Source organism: Mobula hypostoma, chromosome 14 (assembly GCF_963921235.1).
Source record: "Mobula hypostoma chromosome 14, sMobHyp1.1, whole genome shotgun sequence".
Taxonomy (NCBI): domain Eukaryota; kingdom Metazoa; phylum Chordata; class Chondrichthyes; order Myliobatiformes; family Myliobatidae; genus Mobula; species Mobula hypostoma.
The window spans coordinates 6,125,537-6,145,964 of record NC_086110.1 but is presented as its reverse complement, the minus strand read 5'-3'; the positions used below and the strand labels follow the sequence as shown (position 1 = coordinate 6,145,964).

The window sequence follows — 20,428 nt, the reverse complement described above, 5'->3', positions numbered from 1 at the left end:
ACCCCCTAACTATAGAGTCCCCTATCACTACTGCCTTTCTCTTCCTTTCCCTACCCTTCTGAGCCACAGGGCCGGACTCTGTGCCAGAGGCACAGCCACTGTCGCTTCCCGCAGGTATGCTGTCCCCCCCAACAGTACTCAAACAGGAGTACTTATTGTTCAGGGGGACAGTCACAGGGGTACTCTCTAGTACCTGACTCTTCCCCTTCCCTCTCCTGACTGTGACTCACTTGTCTGTCTCCCGTGGCCCCAGTGTGACCACCTGCCTATAACTCCTTTCTATCACATCCTCACTCTCCCTGACTAGACGAAGGTCATCGGGCTGCAACTCCAGTTCCCTAACGCAGTCCCTTAGGAGCTGCAGCTCGACACACCGGGTGCAGATATAGCTGTCCGGGAGGCTGGGAGATCCCAGGACCTCCCACATCTGGCACCGAGCACAGAACACTGGCCCCACACACATACTTCCTTTCCGCAATTTACACAGGTGAGATGTTGCCCATTTCACAGAGAAAGGGGCAACAAACACTCCCCACCATCAAGAAGAAGAGAGAGAGAGGGCATTCGCTCAACTACAGAGAACTCCTTCCATACGTCTGCCACAGCGAATTCCTGATGTTCCTTCTCTCACGATGCCTCAGTCGGCAGCACCGGCCTGGAATCGGTTGTCCCTGGAGGCACCACCTTCCAAGCCGTGCCTGGAGAATGTTGGAAAAGGATCAGCTGGTGAGCTCCAGGAGCAGGAACTCACCACCATTTTAAAAAAACACATTTTGAGTGCTTTTGCAGATCAGACCTCGACACACCCCAGCAACCTCGGAAAGGAAAAGACAGAGACAGAGAGAGGAATTTGAGCTGTTTCCGTGGATGAGCTCAAAGAGGCAGATATCTTAACTCCATCTCAGTGTACTATCCTAACCCTTGACACAGACAGGAAAAGGCCATTCAACCCATCAGTTCTGTTCTAGCACTGAATTAGAAGGCAGCTGTATTTACTTTTATCTCTCAGTTGCTTTACAGCTAATTGAATTCTATGATTTCAGCATTAGTATTCTGTTGATTTCAGCATTAGTATTCTGTTGATTTCAGCATTAGTATTCTGTTAATTTCTGCATTTTACTGTATTGATTTCAGCGTTAATACTCTATTGATTTTAGCGTTAATATTCTATTGATTTCAGTGTTAGTACTCTATTAATTTCCACATTAGTACTCAATTTTTTTCAGTATTAGTATGTTCCCATCATAGAGAACTTTTGGCAAGAGGATTCTAGTTTTCCATTGCCCTTGTGTCTCCTGACTACTCCTGAATTTTGTTGCGATGTGGTGGTAAAGGAGTGAACTCAGCTCTAATTTATGATTTCACTTCTCCATCCCAGGAAACTATTTCTCTTTATCCACCTTATTAAATCACTTTTCAGTTAAAACCCCTTGATCAAATCACCTCTAAAATGTTGTGCTTGAATGGATGTAATTCAGGTTGGCACTGCTTCATTACATAACACCTCTGTACAATTCTATACTATACCATTTGCCACGGCTAAAATATCCTCCCTAGAGTTACAAAGTGTTTTCCATAAATCAATATGAAATTCAATATCAAAATAAGTATCAAGCAATATCAAAGCAGGTATCACAAAATATTCAAAGAAAGATCAAATTCAGTCACTGGAAGAAAACCAAAAATGTATACACAGGAAAACACAGAATCGCAAGATATTAACGTTTAAGTGTGAAACAGTAGAAATATAGTACAATTGGACTCTTGATACTGATAATTGGATTCATTATGCATAAATAGCCTGTTGATGTAAAATATCGTGTACCTTTTGCAAAATCAAGATGATGCAAGTTGTATGATGTCTGACGGAATGACAGAAGGCTTGGCTTCAAACAGAAACTTGTTGAAGAATTCACTGGTGAATACTTTGAAAACTTACAGTATTTAGCTGTATCCAGAAGGATGTGAGGTTAAATAGTGAGTTGGAGAAGGTTTGTTGGGGACTTGGATAATGGTCCTCTAGTTTTGGAGCCCAATTGCTTGTAGCAGTGTTTCAAGAGAAATTTTTTGCAAAACACAATATTTCAAAAAGCACTTAGTCCTTCGATTGGCTTTAGCTGTGGTTGCTCTGATTGAAGAAGGCTTTGCTTTAAGATTTGAAAACTTTGGTACATCAAAACAACAGGATCTCTTGCCCATTAGTGCAAGTTTTAATGCATTTGGGTCAGCTAGTTATCTCACACCTCCAGCCCATGTCTGATCAGAAACCTGCGTACGAATTTTTCTGGGGAGAAATCTACCAGATCAACAAGTTGCACCTTTAGCCATCTTCCCTTGGTATCCAGTGTTTGTACTTTAAATAGTTGAACTGTTGGTTGTGTGTCTGATGCTTTCGCATGGAAAGCCCCTGATTAAGTTGTGTTTTTTTTAACCTTTTTCTTGCAAGCCATCTGACAGCTGTGCACTTATTGCTTGTGCTGACATCATGTTCTTCCATCTGCAGTTCATGCCTGGTTATGTACATTGCCATCTTCCTAGTGAGTGCTGTTCACCTGCGTTATTTGGCTGTGCTCCCACCATCCCTGACACCAGGTCGCGTGCTGGGCCTGGCCCTGCTGTTTTCTCTGATAACCCTTCCTTTAACCACCCCCTTCGAACTAGCCCTGCCTCATCGATTCCTAGCTGGAAGGTTGGTTTGTTCACTTTTTGTGTTGTTACAGTTCATTCAATTTGCGCTTACCTCTCATCATGTTCTCCTCATGCATCTGCTGCTCTGCCCCAATCACTTGCATGCGTGATCTCGGAATCCACTGCACGTTAACACCTTTTTTGTGCCTGCCTGTTTTAATGGTGGTGCTTTAATTCAGAGGCAGCCTGAAACTAATTGAATTAGAAACTGGAATGCAGCCAATTCGATCATGATCTGTGGTGGAGGCAGCTAAAAATTCTGGGAAAGGGGTCTCTGCGCAGGAGACGGTCTGGGGTGGTGAGAGGTGAAGGAGGCAACTTGAAGATGGAAGAAACAGACAAGAAAGAAAAAGTAGCAGAGTAAAGATACCAGTGATCCCAGATTCCAGAAGAGATGAAATTTTCCAGGAATGAATATCTTTTCTCTCAGTACTAACCAGGAAACAGCTTATTATGCTGCCAAGTTTGCATCCCCTGCCCTACATTTCCACCACCCAGACCAGTTTCTGCTGGTCAAGATACAACCACATTCCCCTTACCCATAAAAGCAATAACTGCAGGGAACTATGAGCAAGTGAGGCAGAGAGGGAAAGAGGGTTAACGTTTCAGTGCAGTAAAGAATGAACTTAATTTCTCTCTCAATAATGCTGAGTATCTCCCATATCATCATCTTTTTTTCAGATTTCTGGAGTTCTTTGTTTCTTGTGACCATGTTCATTTAAAGATAAATGCCTGGTATTTTGGTAAGCCACTCTTGCTCCACATTGCCCTGGGATGGAAGGTGATAGCCCTCCCCAGTCAGTGTACAAATGCTGTCAGCACTTGCAGGGCGAAGGAACAGAAAGAACAGAAGAGCAAGGGTTGTGTATCAGGAGCAGATGGAGGAAATGATTGCTGAAACCAGGTGAACTGTGGTGGCTGAAAGCAGTTGACTGGGCAGTCTGAGGATAGGTGAGCAGGGGGAGAGGGCAGGTTTGTGAAGTTGCTCCAGGTGCCAAATGTAGGCATTATTGGAGCTATTTCTAGTAAGCCACCGTTAAGCAAACCCAGAATTTCTTTATTACTTAAATAGCTGCCTTGCTACAATATCTAATCAAATGAAATTCTCCTCCTCCCTGTGGCTGTGAATTTCTAGTCCCCATGTTCACATCTGTATTCACTGTGCGTTTGCCTCAACTTTCCAGGACTGGTCGAAGCCTGGGCCGTATGACCAGCCAGTAGTGAACACTTTACAGAAACGCAAGGAGGCAGTCGAGCGGTACCGCGAAGCTGAAGCGGTCTCGGCTGCCGTGGTCTATCCAGGAATCAGCATCGAGGAGGGACAGAGGCCTCGTGTGACTGCAGCATCACTGGCTGCTAAGGTACAGTACACGACAGTACTGAATATCACAGATTTAGATATAGTCTATCACAGTACAATGGGCAGTATTTCACACTATAGAGTAGAGAATATTACAATGTAAAGTGCTATTATTATAGTACAAGGTGCAGTGTTTCTTTAAAGTTCAGTATATCACAGTACAAAGTGCGGTGTATTAAAATGCAAGGTGTAGTATATTATGATACAAGGAGCAGTGTATCACAGTAGGATAGAGTGCAGGACACTCTATCACAGTACCAGGTACAGAATAAGACAGAATATTTACAATATAAAATCCAGTATATCACAGTGTCCTGAATGTCAAGGTACAGTATATTATGGTACACAGTGCTATAAATCACAGTACAGGGTATAATTCATTACAATGTTAGGTACAGTATATTACAGTTCAGGGTGTAGTGTATACAGTAGCACTATATCACAGTACAGGGTAGAGTTTGTTATGCTTCAGGTTACGAGCACAGTATATTAAAATGCAGGGTGCATTATATAACCATACTCTTACCATTTGATGTAGGACATAATCTGTAAATTGAAGTGTTATCTTATACACATACCCTCCAAGTTACATTGCAGTCCAAGACGTCAGGAGCTTGCTTTGAAGATATGCTGTTTCCAGCTTTAGCCAGTGTTGCAGAACATATTTCCTTGATACAGAAGTAAACCAATCAGCCTCTTGGTTTGTTGGTTTAAATCAAAGACTATGTACCTTCCAAGTGGCTGATACCCTGGGACAGGCTGCATTTGGAGCAGCCTCACCAGATCCAGTATTTCTCAGAATCCATTACCAATTCCCACGGAAAGCCCAGTTCAAGTTGCTATACATTCACGCTTCCTTTATAGGCTGCTCACTGGAGCCAGAGTAAAATCCCCAGTGGAGCACTCATAACGTCTGCTGATAAATTGTTTTATTCATGAGACTGGTGTTTAATTAAAATTGGATTCTTGGTTGTCCCCCAAGTGTGTCTGAGGACAAGAGGAGCACTGCAGTCCAGATCCAATCCACCCTTGTGTTTCTGATCCGGTTGAAAGGGACAGGATGGCCCTTTAAAGGTGGTGAGAAATGTAAAGGAGCATTCAGGAGTGAGTTATCAGCTAGTTGAGCGGTGTCGCAGCAACAACCTTCCATTTAGTCAGTAAAACCAAAGAATTGATTCTGGACTTCAGAAAGGGCAAGACGAGGAAACACACCAGTTCTCATGGAGGGATCAGAATCATTTTTAATATCATCAGCACATGTTGTGAAATTTGTTAATCTTATGGTAGCAGTACAATGAAATACGTGATATAGAGAAAAAAAATCTGAATTACAATAACTATATATATATATATATATATATATATATAGTTATATGGTTAAAGCTGGTTGCAGACAACTCAGAATCGTATGGGAAGTTAAGTTGAGAGGTTTACATCAAGTTAGCAGTCAGTAGTTTTGAGTACTGGTCACCGAATTATAGGAAAGATGTCAATAAAATAGAGAGAGTATACAGGAGATTTATTAAAATGTTGCCTGGGTTTCATCTCCTAAGTTACAGAGAAAGGTTGAACAAGTTGGGTCTTTATTCTTTGGAGCGTAGAAGGTTGAGAGGGGACTTGATAGAGGTATTTAAAATTATGAGGGGGATAGATAGAGTTGACGTGGATAGGCTTTTTCCATTAAGAGTGGGGGACATTCAAACAAGAGGACATGAGTTGAGAGTTAAAGGGCAAAAGTTTAGGGGTAACCTGAGGGGGAACTTCTTTACTCAGAGAGCGGTGGCTGTGTGGAACGAGCTTCCAGCAGAAGTGGTTGAGGCAGGTTCGATGTTGTCCTTTAAAGTTAAATTGGATAGATAGATGGACAGGAAAGGAATGGAGGGTTATGGGCTGAGTGCAGGTCGGTGGGACTAGGTGAGAGTAAGAGTTTGGCACGGACTAGAAGGGCCGAGATGGCCTGTTTCCGTGCTGTAATTGTTATATGGTTATATATAGATATAGATTAAGTTAAAATAAGTATTGCAAAAAACAAAGATTAAAAAGTAGTGAGGTAGTGGTCTTGGGTTCAATGTCCATTTGGGAATTGGATGGCAGTTTTTATTACTATGTATTGCAATGTACTGCTGCCACATAACAACAAGTTTCACTGTAAGTGCCAGTGATATTAATCCTGATTCAGATTCTGATACCATCCATGCTGGGGTCTCAGAGCCAATGTTACAAGAGGAGAGGGATCCAGCAGGAACAATCCTTTCGAAGCTAGTTGCATAAATGGGGTCTTTGGAGCAGAGGAAATAAGGTAGTCAATGCTAACTATTTCTTGTGCCTCTTCTCTTGAGAAGCATGGGGAGGAGATCTCCACGGCGGCCAGTGACCTGGCCATGGTGCTGACTCGTGGCCTGAGCCTGGAGCACCAGAAGAGCAGCCGTGACTCCCTGCAGTACTCAAGCGGTTACAGCACCCAGACCACAACGCCTTCCTGCTCCGAAGACACCATCCCTTCTCAAGGTACTTCTGTCAGGAGATCTGTCTGTGCTCCCTTTCCTGGTGTTTGCCCTTCTACTCAAGTATCACACTATGCATCCAGTCAAGACCATACACCTGCTTGCTCACTCTCTGCTTTCTGCCTTTGGTTAAGGGATCAGCATCTGAGCTGGTCATACACAAATTGGAGTCTCACTTCTGTTGACAACATTGAGGATATAATGATCTTGCCAACACTCTAACTTCAGTACCACACTAGAGACATTGGAATTTTATCAGCCCCCTGTGTTCAGTGATTCACTGTCGCTCACATAAATACGCAAATGTACTGTTAATCTAACAAACATACAGTGGTATGCAAAGGTTTGGGCACCCCGGTCAAAATTTCTGTTACTGTGAATAGCTAAGCGAATAAAAGATGACCTGATTTCCAAAAGGCAGAAAGTTAAAGATGACACAATTCTTTAATATTTTAAGCAAGATTACTTCTTTATTTCCACCTTTCACAGTTTCAAAATAAAAAAAGGGTCCGAAGCAAAAGTTTGGGCACCCTGCATGGTCAGTACTTAGAAACTTAGAAACGTAGTACTTGTAAACGCTTTCTGTAGCCAGCTAAGAGTCTTTCAATTCTTGTTTGGGGGATTCCGCCCATTCTTCCTTGCAAAAGGCTTCTAGTTCTGTGAGATTCTTGGGCCATCTTGCATGCACTGCTCTTTTGAGGTCTATCCACAGATTTTCGATGATGTTTAGGTCGGGGGTCTGTGAGGCCCATGGCAAAAGCTTCAGCTTGCACCTCTTGAGGTAGGCCATTGTGGATTTTGAGGTGTGTTTAGGTCATTATCCTGTTGTAGAAGCCATCCTCTTTTCATCTTCGGCTTTTTTACAGACAGTATGATTTTTTTCTTCCAGAATTTGCTGGTATTTAATTGAACTCATTCTTCCCTCTACCAGTGAAATGTTTTCCGTGCCACTGGCTGCGACACAAGCCCAAAGCATGATCGATCCACCCCCGTGCTTAACAGTTGGAGAGGTGTTCTTTTCATGAAATTCTGCACCCTTTTATCTCCAAACATACCTTTGCTCATTGCAGCCAAAAAGTTCTATTTTAACTTCATCAGTCCACAGGACTTGTTTCCAAAATGCATCAGGCTTGTTTAGATGTTCCTTTGCAAACTTCTGACACTGAATTTTGTGGTGAGGACGCAGGAAAGGTTTTCTTCTGATGACTCCTCCATGAAGGTCATATTTGTGCAGGTGTCACTGCACAGTAGAATAGTGCACCACCACTCCAGAGTCTGCTAAATCTTCCTGAAGGTCTTTTGCAGTCAAACGGGGGTTTTGATTTGCCTTTCTAGCAATCCTATGAGCAGTTCTCTCAGAAAGTTTTCTTGGTCTGCCAGACCTCAACTTGACCTCCACCGTTCCTGTTAACTGCCATTTCTTAATTACATTACGAACTGAGGAAATGGCTACCTGAAAACGTTTTGCTATCTTCTTATAGCCTTCTCCTGCTTTGTGGGCATCATTTATTTTAATTTTCAGAGTGCTAGGCAGCTGCTTAGAGGGCCCATGGCTGCTGATTGTTGGGACAATGTTTGAGGAGTCAGGGTATTTATAAAGTTTTGAAATTTGCATCACCTGGCCTTTCCTAACGATGACTGTGAACAAGCCATAGCCCTAACAAGCTAATTAAGGTCTGAGACCTTGGTAAAAGTTATCTGAGAGCTCTCTTGGGGTGCCCAAACTTTTGCACGGTGCTGCTTTCCTTTTTTTTCACTCCAAAATTGTACAAAACAAAAATAATACACTAATCTTGCTTAGAATGTTGAAAAGAACGTTTCATCTTTAACTTTATGACTTTTGGAGATCAGTTCATCTTCTACTCACTTAACTATTCACAAAGTTTTGACCAGGGGTGCCCAAACTTTTGCATGCCACTGTAACATTCAGTGACTACGTTAGTGCATTTTTTTTTTTCTAGAGTGTATTTTGTTGCATAAGTGAACACAGTTACTGCTGTACTGACTGGACACACAGAACAAAGGGCAGCACAGCACAGGCACGGGCCCTTCAGGCAATGATGCTTGTGTCAAACATAGTCACAAATTAAACAAAATCTTTAAATTTTCCTCCTCTCACGTGAGATGTGTGTTCTCTAGTGTTTGACATTTCTACCCTGGGAAGAAGATTCTGTATACCTCTCCAGAGTTTTATGAACATCTATCGCATTGCCCCTTAGCCTCTGAACCTCAAGAGAAAACAACCCAAGGTCTCCAACTTCTTCTTCACCTCACACTCCCTAATCCAAGTATCATTCAGCTAAACCTCTGCCGTACCCTTTCTAAATCCTCCACGTCCTTCCTGTAACAAGGTGACCAGAATTGCAATAATACATATATATCCTAAACAAAGCTGCAGTGTGACTCAGTGCCCGGGCCAATATAGGCAAGCATGCCACATGCCTTCTTTACCATCCTGTCTACTTGCACGGCCACTTTTAAGGAGCAATGGACTTGGCCCATTGTGCCCATGCTGACATCTTACTGATCTACACTAATCACATTTTGCATTAGAATGTATCCTGCTATATGCCTCTGCTCGCTCCTCATCCTTCCCTTTCTCCCATGGTCCACTCTCCTATCAGATTCCTTCTTCTCAGCCATTTACCTCTTCCATCTCTCACCTTCCAGTTCTCAGTTCAGCTCCCCTCCCCCAGCCACCTTCTTATTCTGGCTTCTTCCCCCTTCCTTTCCGGTCCTGATGAAGGGTCTCAGTCTGACATACAAGCCACTTACTCCCCTCCATGGATGCGGCTGGACCAGCTGAGATCCTCGTGCACTTTGTGTGCCTCCATCTAAATGTCTCTTAGTAACAGTAGTTGTATCTGATTTCACAAGCTCCCCTGGCAACATGTTCCAGGTAGCAACCATTCTGTACAAAACAAACTTATTCCTCAGATCCCCCTTTAAGCTCTTTCTCCTCACCTGAGCCCTCTTGTTGGAAATCAGGTTCTCAGTTCAGTGAGTGATACAGAAGAGACTTGCTACCGGTAAGTAGGTCAAGTATTTATTAACTTTCAATAACTCAGTTTAGCTTGAAGGGTTTTGCACCGAAAGTGGCAGGATAAAAGAGACACTAAGCATACATACAGTGGCAAATACTTATCCAAAGTGTGTGCCCAGACACTCTTTACTGCAGCACATCCCCACCATTTACTGTTTACCGTTTCCGTGCCCCCAGCCCCCCCCCCCACATGGCATATAGGTGGGAGTGGGAACCCCATCTACTTGCTCCCTCAGGACCCCATCTCTGAGCAACACAAAAACAGTTCTTTATGGGTCATGTGAGGCCCTCCATCCCCACATTGCATGTCTAATTTGCCACACCTGAATATGGGGACGTTTCCCTGCGTACTCTAATCCCTCCAATAATCTGATGGCAATGTTTATGGTACCCCTATTGCTGGTTCCAATAAGGGCAAGACCATTCCCTTTACATGGGGAGCTGCTGCCTTAACTAAATGTCCCTCCATGGTTGAGGTTAACCTACGACCCCCTGGTGAGTTTCTAGTGTCATGACAGATTCCTGTGACCAGAGCTCTCTGATGGAGGTCTCTGCTTCCTCCTTCAACTGTGCTGCACTCCTCCTGCAGCAGCAAACCCCACTCCAAGTGTGAGGGATACCTGACCTTCACTATCACTATTGCTCTGCCTCATAACGATTCTGTGGGGACGGAAGAACCTCACCACCAGTAAGTAGGTTACATGACACTGCAGTAAACACTTCAAGTTAGACTCGGTTACAAATACCTATTTAAACTGAGCGTCCGAAGGGGCAGGGCAAAACAGACACCCAGCATACACACAGCGGCAAATACTTATCCAAAGTGGGTGCCCAGACCCTCTTTACTGCAGCACACCCCCACCGTTGCTGTTTCCACAGCACTCTCAACTATCTGGTCTGCGGTGACCCAGAAACTGAAAAGAGATCGCATGGTTACTGCACACTAGGTTTAAACTCCGCCAGTGCTGTGATGTCATAAGCTAAACAGGAGCTAGTTGGAGGACTACACTGCTCCAATCCCCACCTCCCACGAGGGGTTGGCTTTTGATCTACAGATAAATCTGACACTGCAACACCTCTTGTTTTTGATACCTCCACCAGGGTTGGGGGGCAGTATTCTAAATCTTTAGCTTATCTGTGCCTCTCATAACCTGATACGCTTCTAATCAAGTCACCCTCAAGTGCCGTTGCTATAGGGCAGGGCAGGGCAGACCAGCCCGTCTATTGTCTCCCCGTGACTGATATACACCCATCCAGGCAAAATCCTGGGAAATCCGGTCTGCACTTTGTCCAGTGCAACCACACCCTTTCTGTAGCTTGGAGAAAACAATACTTGATGTGCAGCCTACCCAGTGTTTTGTGAAATTGCAATCTAAGACCCAAGGAACAGAATTAGGTCATTTGGCCCATCGAGTCTGCTCTGCCATTCCATCCTGGCTAATTGATTTATTTTTATTTAGATTTACAGTATGAAACAGCTCTTCCGTTCCAACGAGCCCCAGCATCCCATCTATTTTGCGTTAGCCCAATCACAGAACAACTTACAACGACCAATTAAGTTACTAACTGGTACATCTTTGCACTGTGGGAGGAGTCCAAAGCACCTGGAGAAAACCCAAGTGATTCACCAGGAGAACATACAGTTTCCTTACAAACTGCACTGCAATTGAACTCTGAATTCTGGAACGCTCTCCGTTGTAATAACATTGTGCTAACCACTACACTACCGTGATATCCCTCTCAACCTCTGTTTCCTGTCTTCTCCCTGTAACATTTGATGTCCTGACTAAACAAGAACCTATCAACCTCTGCTTTAAGTGTACCCAGTGTCGTGGCCTCCACAGCCATGTATGGCAATGAATTCCACAGATTCACCACCTGGCTAAAGAAATTCCTCCTTGACCTCTTTTCTAGAGGGATATTCTGAGGCTCTGATGCCAGAGAATATCATCTCCACCTAACAATATATCCCAACTCCATATTCTATGCCTCAATCTCTGGAGGCAAGCATGCCAGATACCTCCCTTTGTACCCGATCTGCCTGTGATCCCACTTTCACTGCCTTTCTCAATCATTAGCTGGGCAGGTGTGTGTTATTCACTCAGTTGCTTGGCCTTGGTCAATGTTCATGGTGCAGTATTGTTGATTCAGCTCCTTAGGGAGCGATAGAGTGACGTGGCTGGTAGAACTACTGCCTCACAGCAGTAAGGACCAGGTTTAATCCTGACCTGGGGTTTCGTCTCTGTGCGGAGTTTGCACACTCCTGTTGCCACCATAACGATCCCACCCCCACCACCACCCCCCTCCGGCAGGTACTCCTGATCCCTCCCACATAGCAAAGATGGTAGATTTAATTGGCTGTAGAAGTGGTGTAAATGAGTGATTGATGGTCAGTACGGACTTGGTGGGCCGAACAGCCTGTTTCTGTTCTGCATCTCCCATTTGCAGCAAATAGTTTTGTATCTCTGGTCTCTGTTTAATCCTTCTTGAAGTATCCCTGCTGACAGTGATGGAGCCACTGATCGTGCCCTTTGCCTCCCCCCCGCCCCCCACAGTGTCAGATTACGACTGCTACTCCGTCAATGGCGATGTGGAGGCAGATCACCAGAGTGAGTTCGACAGGTCATCGACCATCCCACGGAACAGTGATATCGCACAGAGCTACCGCAGGATGTTCCAGGCCAAACGGCCGGCCTCAACGGCTGGGCTGCCCTCAGGTATCGTGTCGGGGCCCTCAGGGGTGACCCCCGGGGTGGCCACAATCAGGCGCACCCCCTCCACCAAGCCCTCTGTGCGGCGTGCCCTCTCCAGCGCCGGCCCTATTCCCATTCGCCCGCCTATCGTGCCGGTGAAGACGCCCACTGTGCCGGACGGCCAGCTCGCCACCCGGGTGGGCAGTGACGAGAGTGTATTTCTCATTGACGACGCCTCGCCCGGCACCCTGGAGCACGCCAAGGCCTCGCCCAAGCGGCTGAGCCTGCCAAATGCAGCCTGGAGCGGGGCCACTGCGGAGATCTCCGTCTACCCGGGAGGCCACATGTCGAGTGAGGAGCAGCAGCAGCTGGCTGCCAACCGCCACAGCCTGGTGGAGAAGATCGGCGAGCTGGTGGCCAGTGCCCAGGCTCTGGGTGAAGGACAGTTCCCCTTCCCCTCGGTGCCCCCCGCCTCTGACGACAGCTTGGGCCTCCCACTGCCCCCTGTCTCCCCCAGCGAGGCCCCTGAAGATATGCTCACTGCCATCCGCCGGGGCGTCAAGCTTAGGAGGACCATCACCAATGACAGGTCTGCACCCAGGATTTTGTGACGGCGGGACCTGGGGCTCCAGGACTGGCTGGTACTGGCAGGAAAGGAGGTCGAGCTGGGCCGCAAAGTCTCCTAAAATGAACCCTGTGTAATACGATGAGAAGATCGAACCAAAAGACTCTGAACTCTTACTTAACAAATCTGGTTTCCAATACAGTGCCATGAACTACCTTAAACCAAGCAAGAACAACCTACTGGTGTGGCGGAACAGAATATTTTAAATTAAGATGTGGCAGGTTTTAAATGCGTGTATTATGTTCGTTAAAAGAGGAATTTAACATTTTGTTCTTTAAGATATTCTATCAGCCGTTTACTGACTCACTGTGTGACTCTTTTTTAGCTTTTGCCGTATTTGACGCAATGCAGAAATGTTCTCTTAACGTGCTCCGTGTAGCTTCAAACACTGTGGTGATTTGCGGTCATCTTCAATGTGCGTCAGTCGTCAATATGCAGCCCCGGAGTCGCAGAGAAACGAGAGGGTGGGGTGGAATTGGGCGGGGGAGGATGTCCCAAGGGGAGAAATAGTCTGCTGGTTCAGAGGAAGAGGTGCAGGTTGCAAGTTCCTTCGGTGCATCGCGCTTCCCTTGCATTCATTCATGTTGTTGGGGCTGCTTCAAGATCATTTTTGAATATTAGACTGCTCCCCATTCTAACCAACTTGAAGCTGGAAGTTCTCTGTCTTCTAGTGAGTCCCAGTGTTCTTCACTTTCGCAATTGGATTTTTCTGCATCCGATTGTCCAAGCAGCTGACCTTTGCAATACAAAAATTGAACCTTTGCAGTCCTGCTGAATGGTACAAATGGATTTTGGTCTCTTCTATGGTAGACTTACTTGGACACTTGTAGACTAATGTGACATTTTCTTTAAAAAGTACTAATTTAGTGATTTCCAATTGAAAAGGCACCTCCGACTGGTAAAGACGGGTAAGTCTGAATCAGGAGGTGGATCTAACAGTTCAGTCACTGTCTGTTACCCTTTTAGCAGTCTTACCTGTTGGATATTTATTTGTAATAGACTGTCTTTTCATTTTTGGGGAAGCAAGCGGAGTGATATCTTGGGGTTGCATCTACCATAGCCTTTCATTGATGTAGAATTGGCCAGCGAAAATGGTCATGTCCCCTGATCTCCAGAAAAGAGATAGAGATTTGATGCACAATTATCCTCACTGGGGAATGTTGGTGGAGAACAGCATCCACTGAAAACCTAATCCAGCTTTATTTGCCAATATAGTTACCCAGAAACCTGCCAAACTTTCTCAGAATGATTGCAGGCCTGTCTAAGGGTAACTTCCTTCTAGATTGTGCGCTGAGTTTTTTTTTGTCTTGAGGCAATGGGTGAAAAAGAAAAAAAACTGTTCATTAAAACCGGCCTTTCAGGTTGTTGTTGATTTGGTGAACAAAGCAGTCCAGCCAGTAAGGTTTATTATTGTGTGTGACTCACCTCCTGCATGAAAGGTGCAATTTCTCCCACAAAAGTGTACGCTCTGCTGCTTGTTCCAGAGCCAAAAGTGACTACTATTTATACAGCAAAAACAAGTCCCGGGATGATTTCATAGAGTTGTACAGCACAGAACCGGGCAGTCGTTCGGCCCATCACAACCATGCTGACCATTTCCCCCATACTAGTGTACCAGTTTAAGGACTGTATCCTTCTACACTTTGCCTATTTAAGTGTCTGTTTAAGTACTTGATTGTATCTGATCCCATCACCTCCCCTGGAAGCACATTCCAGATATCTACCACTCTCTCTGTGTATCAAAAGATCCCTTTTAAAATTCCCACCTCCCACCTTAAATCCAGGCACTCTTGTTTTTGATACTCCTATCATGGGGAAAAAAGACTTTGACTATCTACCCCAAGTCTACCCTAAGACCTTACATACATCAGCCAGGTTATCCCTCAACCTCCTTCATTTCGGGGAAAGCAAGCCTAGACTATTCAATCTCTTTCCCATGAGTGAACTCCTGCAATCTTGAGGAATCTCCTCTCTACTTTCTTTAGCATCATCACAGCTTTTCTATGGTGTGGTAGCCAGAACTGAACAATATTCTGAATGCAGCATTACCAGTGTTTTGTGAAGGTGCTACATAACATGTCAACTCTTCTGTTCTGTGCCCCAACCCAGGGAGGCAAGCATGTATTTGCCACCTTCACCACTGTATCCAGGGTGAATACACCAAATTTAGCAAGCAAAGCAGAAATACTCCCGCCAAGTCACATTCAGAGCTTTTAAGGTGGAAGATGAAATCTTTAGCCAAAAAGGTAGGTTTTAAGGAGCATCTTAAAGTGCAAATAGTGGTAGAGTTGCTTAGTAGGAATTCCAGAGTTTAAGTTCTTGACAAGCAGAGGTGGAACAATTAAATGTGGGCATTCTGGAGAGCGGAGCTGGTGATGTGTGGATAAAGATCATAGCAGGATCTTGGAAGGTATGGGAACAGGAATGTGAGAATGTAAGATCAAGGCATTACTTAACCAAAGTCCAGAGAAGGTCATCATCTGAGGGGTGAAAGGAACTTGGTGCAAGTTAGGTCACAAGGAGATTTGGATTGGTTCCTCTTTGTGGAACGGAGGTCATTTGGAACAGGGAGGGTAGCAAAGGCTTTAGTTAGTCTTCGAAGTGTGTGGTGACCTATCCAACTGAATCCTCCTGGAGGAGGAGATTTCTGCTGTAGTTGGTTGAAACAGATAACATCAAGGATTTGGATATGTTTGTTCATGTCGATGGCGTGCACTCAGTCTCACTCTCCCCCTCCCTCAGAAGGGCAAAATCCTCAATCCCTTTCCACGGATCCAAGGTCCACATTCCCACTGCTATTGGAATCCTGTAACTGTCCCATGACTCTCAGTTCCAGTACCCAGATCACTGAATGCAAGAGAGGAGAGTTTCAGCTGGGTTAATATATTACTGGGGTTAGGAGAAGAAAAGTGTCCAGCTGCAGCTGATATCCTTCTTCTGGACGTCCCGAGGCAGTAACCAGCATGTACTGTGTTAGGTGTTACTGGAGTAAAGCTGGGAATACTCGGTATGTCAAAGGCCTGAAGGGTTAACTCTTTCTTTCTGTGCAGGTGCTGCCTGACCTGTGAAGTGTTTCCAGTATTTTTGTTTTCAGTTTATTTTTTACTTGCTGAACCGGACTATTGAGGAATCCCTAGTTTCTCTTTGAGCAGTACAGTCAGGAGAGATTATCCTGTGAGGGCATATATTCCACTTCTTTCCTCTTGTGTGCGTGGTCAACAATTTCCTGGATGTGCCCAGGAACTGCTGAAATTACCTAATTAATACTACAGAGTTGACTGGTGTATGGGACAGGTAAACACTCTTCTCCTTGCCCACCCCACACCACCCTTAGCCTGTTGCTTTCTTAGATTAGATTCAACTTTATTGTCATTGTGCCGAATACAGATACAAAGCCAATGAAATGCAGTTAGCATCTGACCAGAAATGCAAAGAATAGTGTTATTTACAAAATAGCTGTAAATAAAAAGTGCTACAGCACACAAATATAAAAGTACTGAGACAGTACAATATGGGTGCAATACTGCTTAGCGCTGTGATGTGAGGTTCAGCAGGGTCACAGCCTCAGAAGAAGCTCTTCCTGTGTCTGCTGGTGCGGGAGCAGAGGCTCCTGTAGTGCCTACTGGATGGGAGGAGAGTAAAAAGGCCATGATTAGGGAGAGATGCATCCCTGATAATGCTTTTCGCCCTGCCCAGGCAGCGCTTATGGCAGATGTTCTCAATGGTGGGCAATTAGATGGGCAGTTTTCACCATACGCTGGAATGCCTTGCGGTCCGATACCTTGATCTATCAAAGGGCCCTCTGCTCCTGCTGTTTTATCAGGAGGCTTGAAGTGGGACCAGCATTTATTCCATTTCCTCCAGTGTTTTGTGTGTGTTGCTCTGGAATTTCCAGCATCTGCGGATGTTCTTGTGTTCGGTAACTCAAGGGTGCGAGATGATAGTTTTGGTACAGTTGTCATGTGTAGCAGATGCACAGTGCTTTTGCCCGTGTCCTTTTGTGAGGAAGGTGACCTGGAAATCTGTTTCAGTGATACCAGCTGAGGCATTAGTAGCGGCTGGGATACATCATGAGATTGCCAACGCTGTCTTGAATGATGGAATAAGGATCAGATTGGTACATTGGCCTATCTCTTGTAATGTAGCGTTTTATATTTCCGAAGAACACTAGTCTGGATTATGTCCTCAGATATTTGGAAAGGAATTGGACTTGCAACATCTTGACTCAAAAGCTATGGAGCAACCTTTAAAGCCAAGGTTCACCTCAGTACTTGAACCCAAGAGCTGAAGAATGTTCTGGTTAATGCTGTTGTTAACAGTGGGCAAACAAGCTCCCTCTAAACCCATTGTGATGTGCAGCACAGTTTTAGAGCAAGGCTTATATTCTATATCACACTTAAATGATTGATTAATTGCAATTTTAGTATTTATTAGCTAGATATTTGTGAAATAATGTGTGAGAAGTTGTATGATTCATTAGACATTATATAATCCTTTTATCGCTTGCAGGGAAAAGAGGTTTTTAACATTATATAGAAGTTTCCAGAAAATGAAAATGGTGATTTTTTTTTTCATAATAGCTTTTTAGATTTTATTTCCGAAAATCTCCAAATGAACATTTTGACTTCTGCCTGAAAGGCGCTTGGCAGTATATTTGTGCTGAATGCCAAGTTTGATTCACCCCAGCCAAGGCTGAAGCAACACAGAGGAAGAGGGGTTGGGGGGGGGGGGTAGTGAGGGTACACCAGCAAGATGCCAGCTCCTGTCCTAGTTTTCGCAGTCTAAAGGACACGCAACGCACTGCGCATGCTGCAGACTGGAGTAACTGAACAAACTGCTGGTGAAATTCAGTGGAAAAGCAGCATCTGTAGAGTCTCGACCCAAAATGGCCTGATCCAGTGAATTCCTTCAGTAGCTTGGGTTTTGCTGGTGTTGGCAGTGTTGGGCCACGTCAGCCAGAGTTGGACGCTTACAGCTGTTTCTGTGCCTGGGAGCATCTCAGTTCTGACTGGCATCCAGACAAACACCATTGCTTGGGCAGGGATGAACTTGGATGAACATCTGGCTGACCTCATCACTACCGCATACCCTCTCCTTAGCCTTCTGCCCCACGCTCATGATGGGATGAGCTGTAATGGCCCATTGCTTCACTGTGAACCCAAACCCAAGAACAGTTTGTAAATGTTCAGATGCAAGTACGTAAACTTACATTACTATCCACGTAAGTGACCAGTTCAGTCTTCAGCAACGATTGTTTAATTTTAATTCAGCAGGGTGAGAAAGTAATTAAATGGAATAGAAATGAACCTTCCTGGAGGAAATGTCGATGCTGTGACTTTGGGTGACCTTTGTAACAAGGGTCATTGTGATGGTTTAGAGTCATGTGATGCTGGGCTCTGTATTAAACCTTGTCTCGTGGCTTCCAATCTAATAAGCTCACTTTAAGCAATGTTTTATATTGTTACATTTGTGCAATAATTTAATAAATACATCAGGATGCAAATTCGTCATGACTTCTAGTATGAAGGATGTGCTGGAGTCAAAGTAGTTGTCCAGTTATTAAGGGTTCTTCTCCAATGGAATTTTATTTCATTTAGGTGCATTTAGGTTTTCTGACATTTCAGCTCCCAAAGGTGGGCTGTGGAATTTGGAATTATGGGCCACGTCACTGGAGAGGGCAAATTCTGGGAGGTAGGACCACAGGGGTGCGGGGAGGGTGGGGCAATGCTGGAATACAGGGAGAGGGCAGGGTTTGGAATGGAGGGGGTACAGGGAGAGGTCAGGGTTTGGATGGAGAGGATACAGGGAGAGGACGGTTCGGATGGAGGGGGTACAGGGAGAGGTCAGGGTTTGGATGGAGCGCGTTCAGGGAGAGGACAGGGTTTGGATGGAGGAGGTGCAGGGAGAGGACGGTTTGGAATGGAGGGGGTACAGGGAGAGGACAGGGTTTGGATGGAGGGGGTACAGGAAGAGGACAGGGTTTGGAATGGTGGGGTACAGGGAGAGGACAGGGTTTGGATGGAGGGGGTACAGGGAGAGGATAGGGTTTGGAATGGAGCGGGTACAGGGAGAGGATAGGGTTTGGAATGGAGAGGGTACAGGGAGAGGACAGGGTTTGGAATGGAGGGGGTACAGGGAGAGGACAGGGTTTGGAATAGAAACATAGAAAATAGGTGCAGGAGTAGGCCATTTGGCCCTTCGAGCCTGCACCGCCATTTATTATGATCATGGCTGATCATCCAACTCAGAACCCTGCACCAGCCTTCCCTCCATACCCCCTGATCCCCGTAGCCACAAGGGCCAGATCTAACTCCCTCTTAAATATAACCAATGAACTGGCCTCAACTGTTTCCTGTGGCAGAGAATTCCACAGATTCACCACTCTCTGTGTGAAGAAGTTTTTCCTAATCTCAGTACTAAATGGCTTCCCCTTTAACCTCAAACTGTGACCCCTCGTTCTGGACTTCCCCAACATCAGGAACAATCTTCCTGCATCTAGCCAGTCCAATCCCTTTAGGATTTTATACGTTTCAGTCAGATCCCCCCTCAATCTTCTAAATTCCAACGAGTACAAGCCCAGTTCATCCAGTCTTTCTTCATATGAAAGTCCTGCCATCCCAGGAATCAATCTGGTGAACCTTCTTTGTACTCCCTCTATGGCAAGGATGTCTTTCCTCAGATTAGGGGACCAAAACTGCACACAATACTCCAGGTGTGGTCTCACCAAGGCCTTGTACAACTGCAGTAGTACCTCCCTGCTCCTGTACTCGAATCCTCTCGCTATAAATGCCAGCATACCATTCACCTTTTTCACCACCTGCTGTACCCGCATGCCCACTTTCAATGACTGGTGTATAATGACACCCAGGTCTCGTTGCACCTCCCCTTTTCCTAATTGGCCACCATTCAGATAATAATCTGTTTTCCTATTTTTGCCACCAAAGTGGATAACTTCACATTTATCCACATTAAATTGCATCTGCCATGAATTTGCCCACTCACCCAACCTATCCAAGTCACCCTGCATCCTCTTAGCATCCTCCTCACAGTTAACACTGCCACCCAGCTTCGTGTCATCCGCAAACTTGGAGATGCTGCATTTAATTTCCTCATCCAAGTCATTAATATATATTGTAAACAGCTGAGGTCCCAGCACTGAGCCTTGCGGTACCCCACTAGTCACTGCCTGCCATTCTGAAAAGGTCCCGTTTATTCCCACTCTTTGCTTCCTGTCTGCTAACCAATTCTCTATCCACATCAATACCTTACCCCCAATACCGTGTGCTTTAAGTTTGCACACTAATCTCCTGTGTGGGACCTTGTCAAAAGCCTTTTGAAAATCCAAATATACCACATCCACTGGTTCTCCCCTATCCACTCTACTAGTTACATCCTCAAAAAATTCTATGAGATTCGTCAGACATGATTTTCCTTTCACAAATCCATGCTGACTTTGTCCGATGATTTCACTGCTTTCCAAATGTGCTGTTATCACATCTTTGATAACTGACTCCA

At 45.1% G+C, this 20,428-nt stretch overlaps 1 protein-coding gene across 16 annotated transcripts in view; it reads left to right on the top strand.

Annotated features, from left to right (window-relative positions):
* Positions 1-18,610, top strand: part of mtss1lb (MTSS I-BAR domain containing 2b) — a 190,708-nt gene extending 172,098 nt beyond the window's left edge. For 9 of the 16 annotated variants that reach the window (XM_063066618.1, XM_063066621.1, XM_063066619.1 and 6 more), the window contains 4 exons: positions 2,504-2,689; positions 3,873-4,049; positions 6,391-6,556; positions 12,151-18,610. In XM_063066618.1, coding sequence (XP_062922688.1) covers positions 2,504-2,689; positions 3,873-4,049; positions 6,391-6,556; positions 12,151-12,899 — 1,278 coding nt within the window. In that variant the 3' untranslated portion in view covers positions 12,900-18,610. The remainder of the gene's footprint in view (positions 1-2,503; positions 2,690-3,872; positions 4,050-6,390; positions 6,557-12,150) is intronic. The other 7 variants (XM_063066629.1, XM_063066631.1, XM_063066632.1 and 4 more) reach the window with 1 other exon arrangement.
* The last annotated feature ends 1,818 nt before the right edge of the window (positions 18,611-20,428 follow it).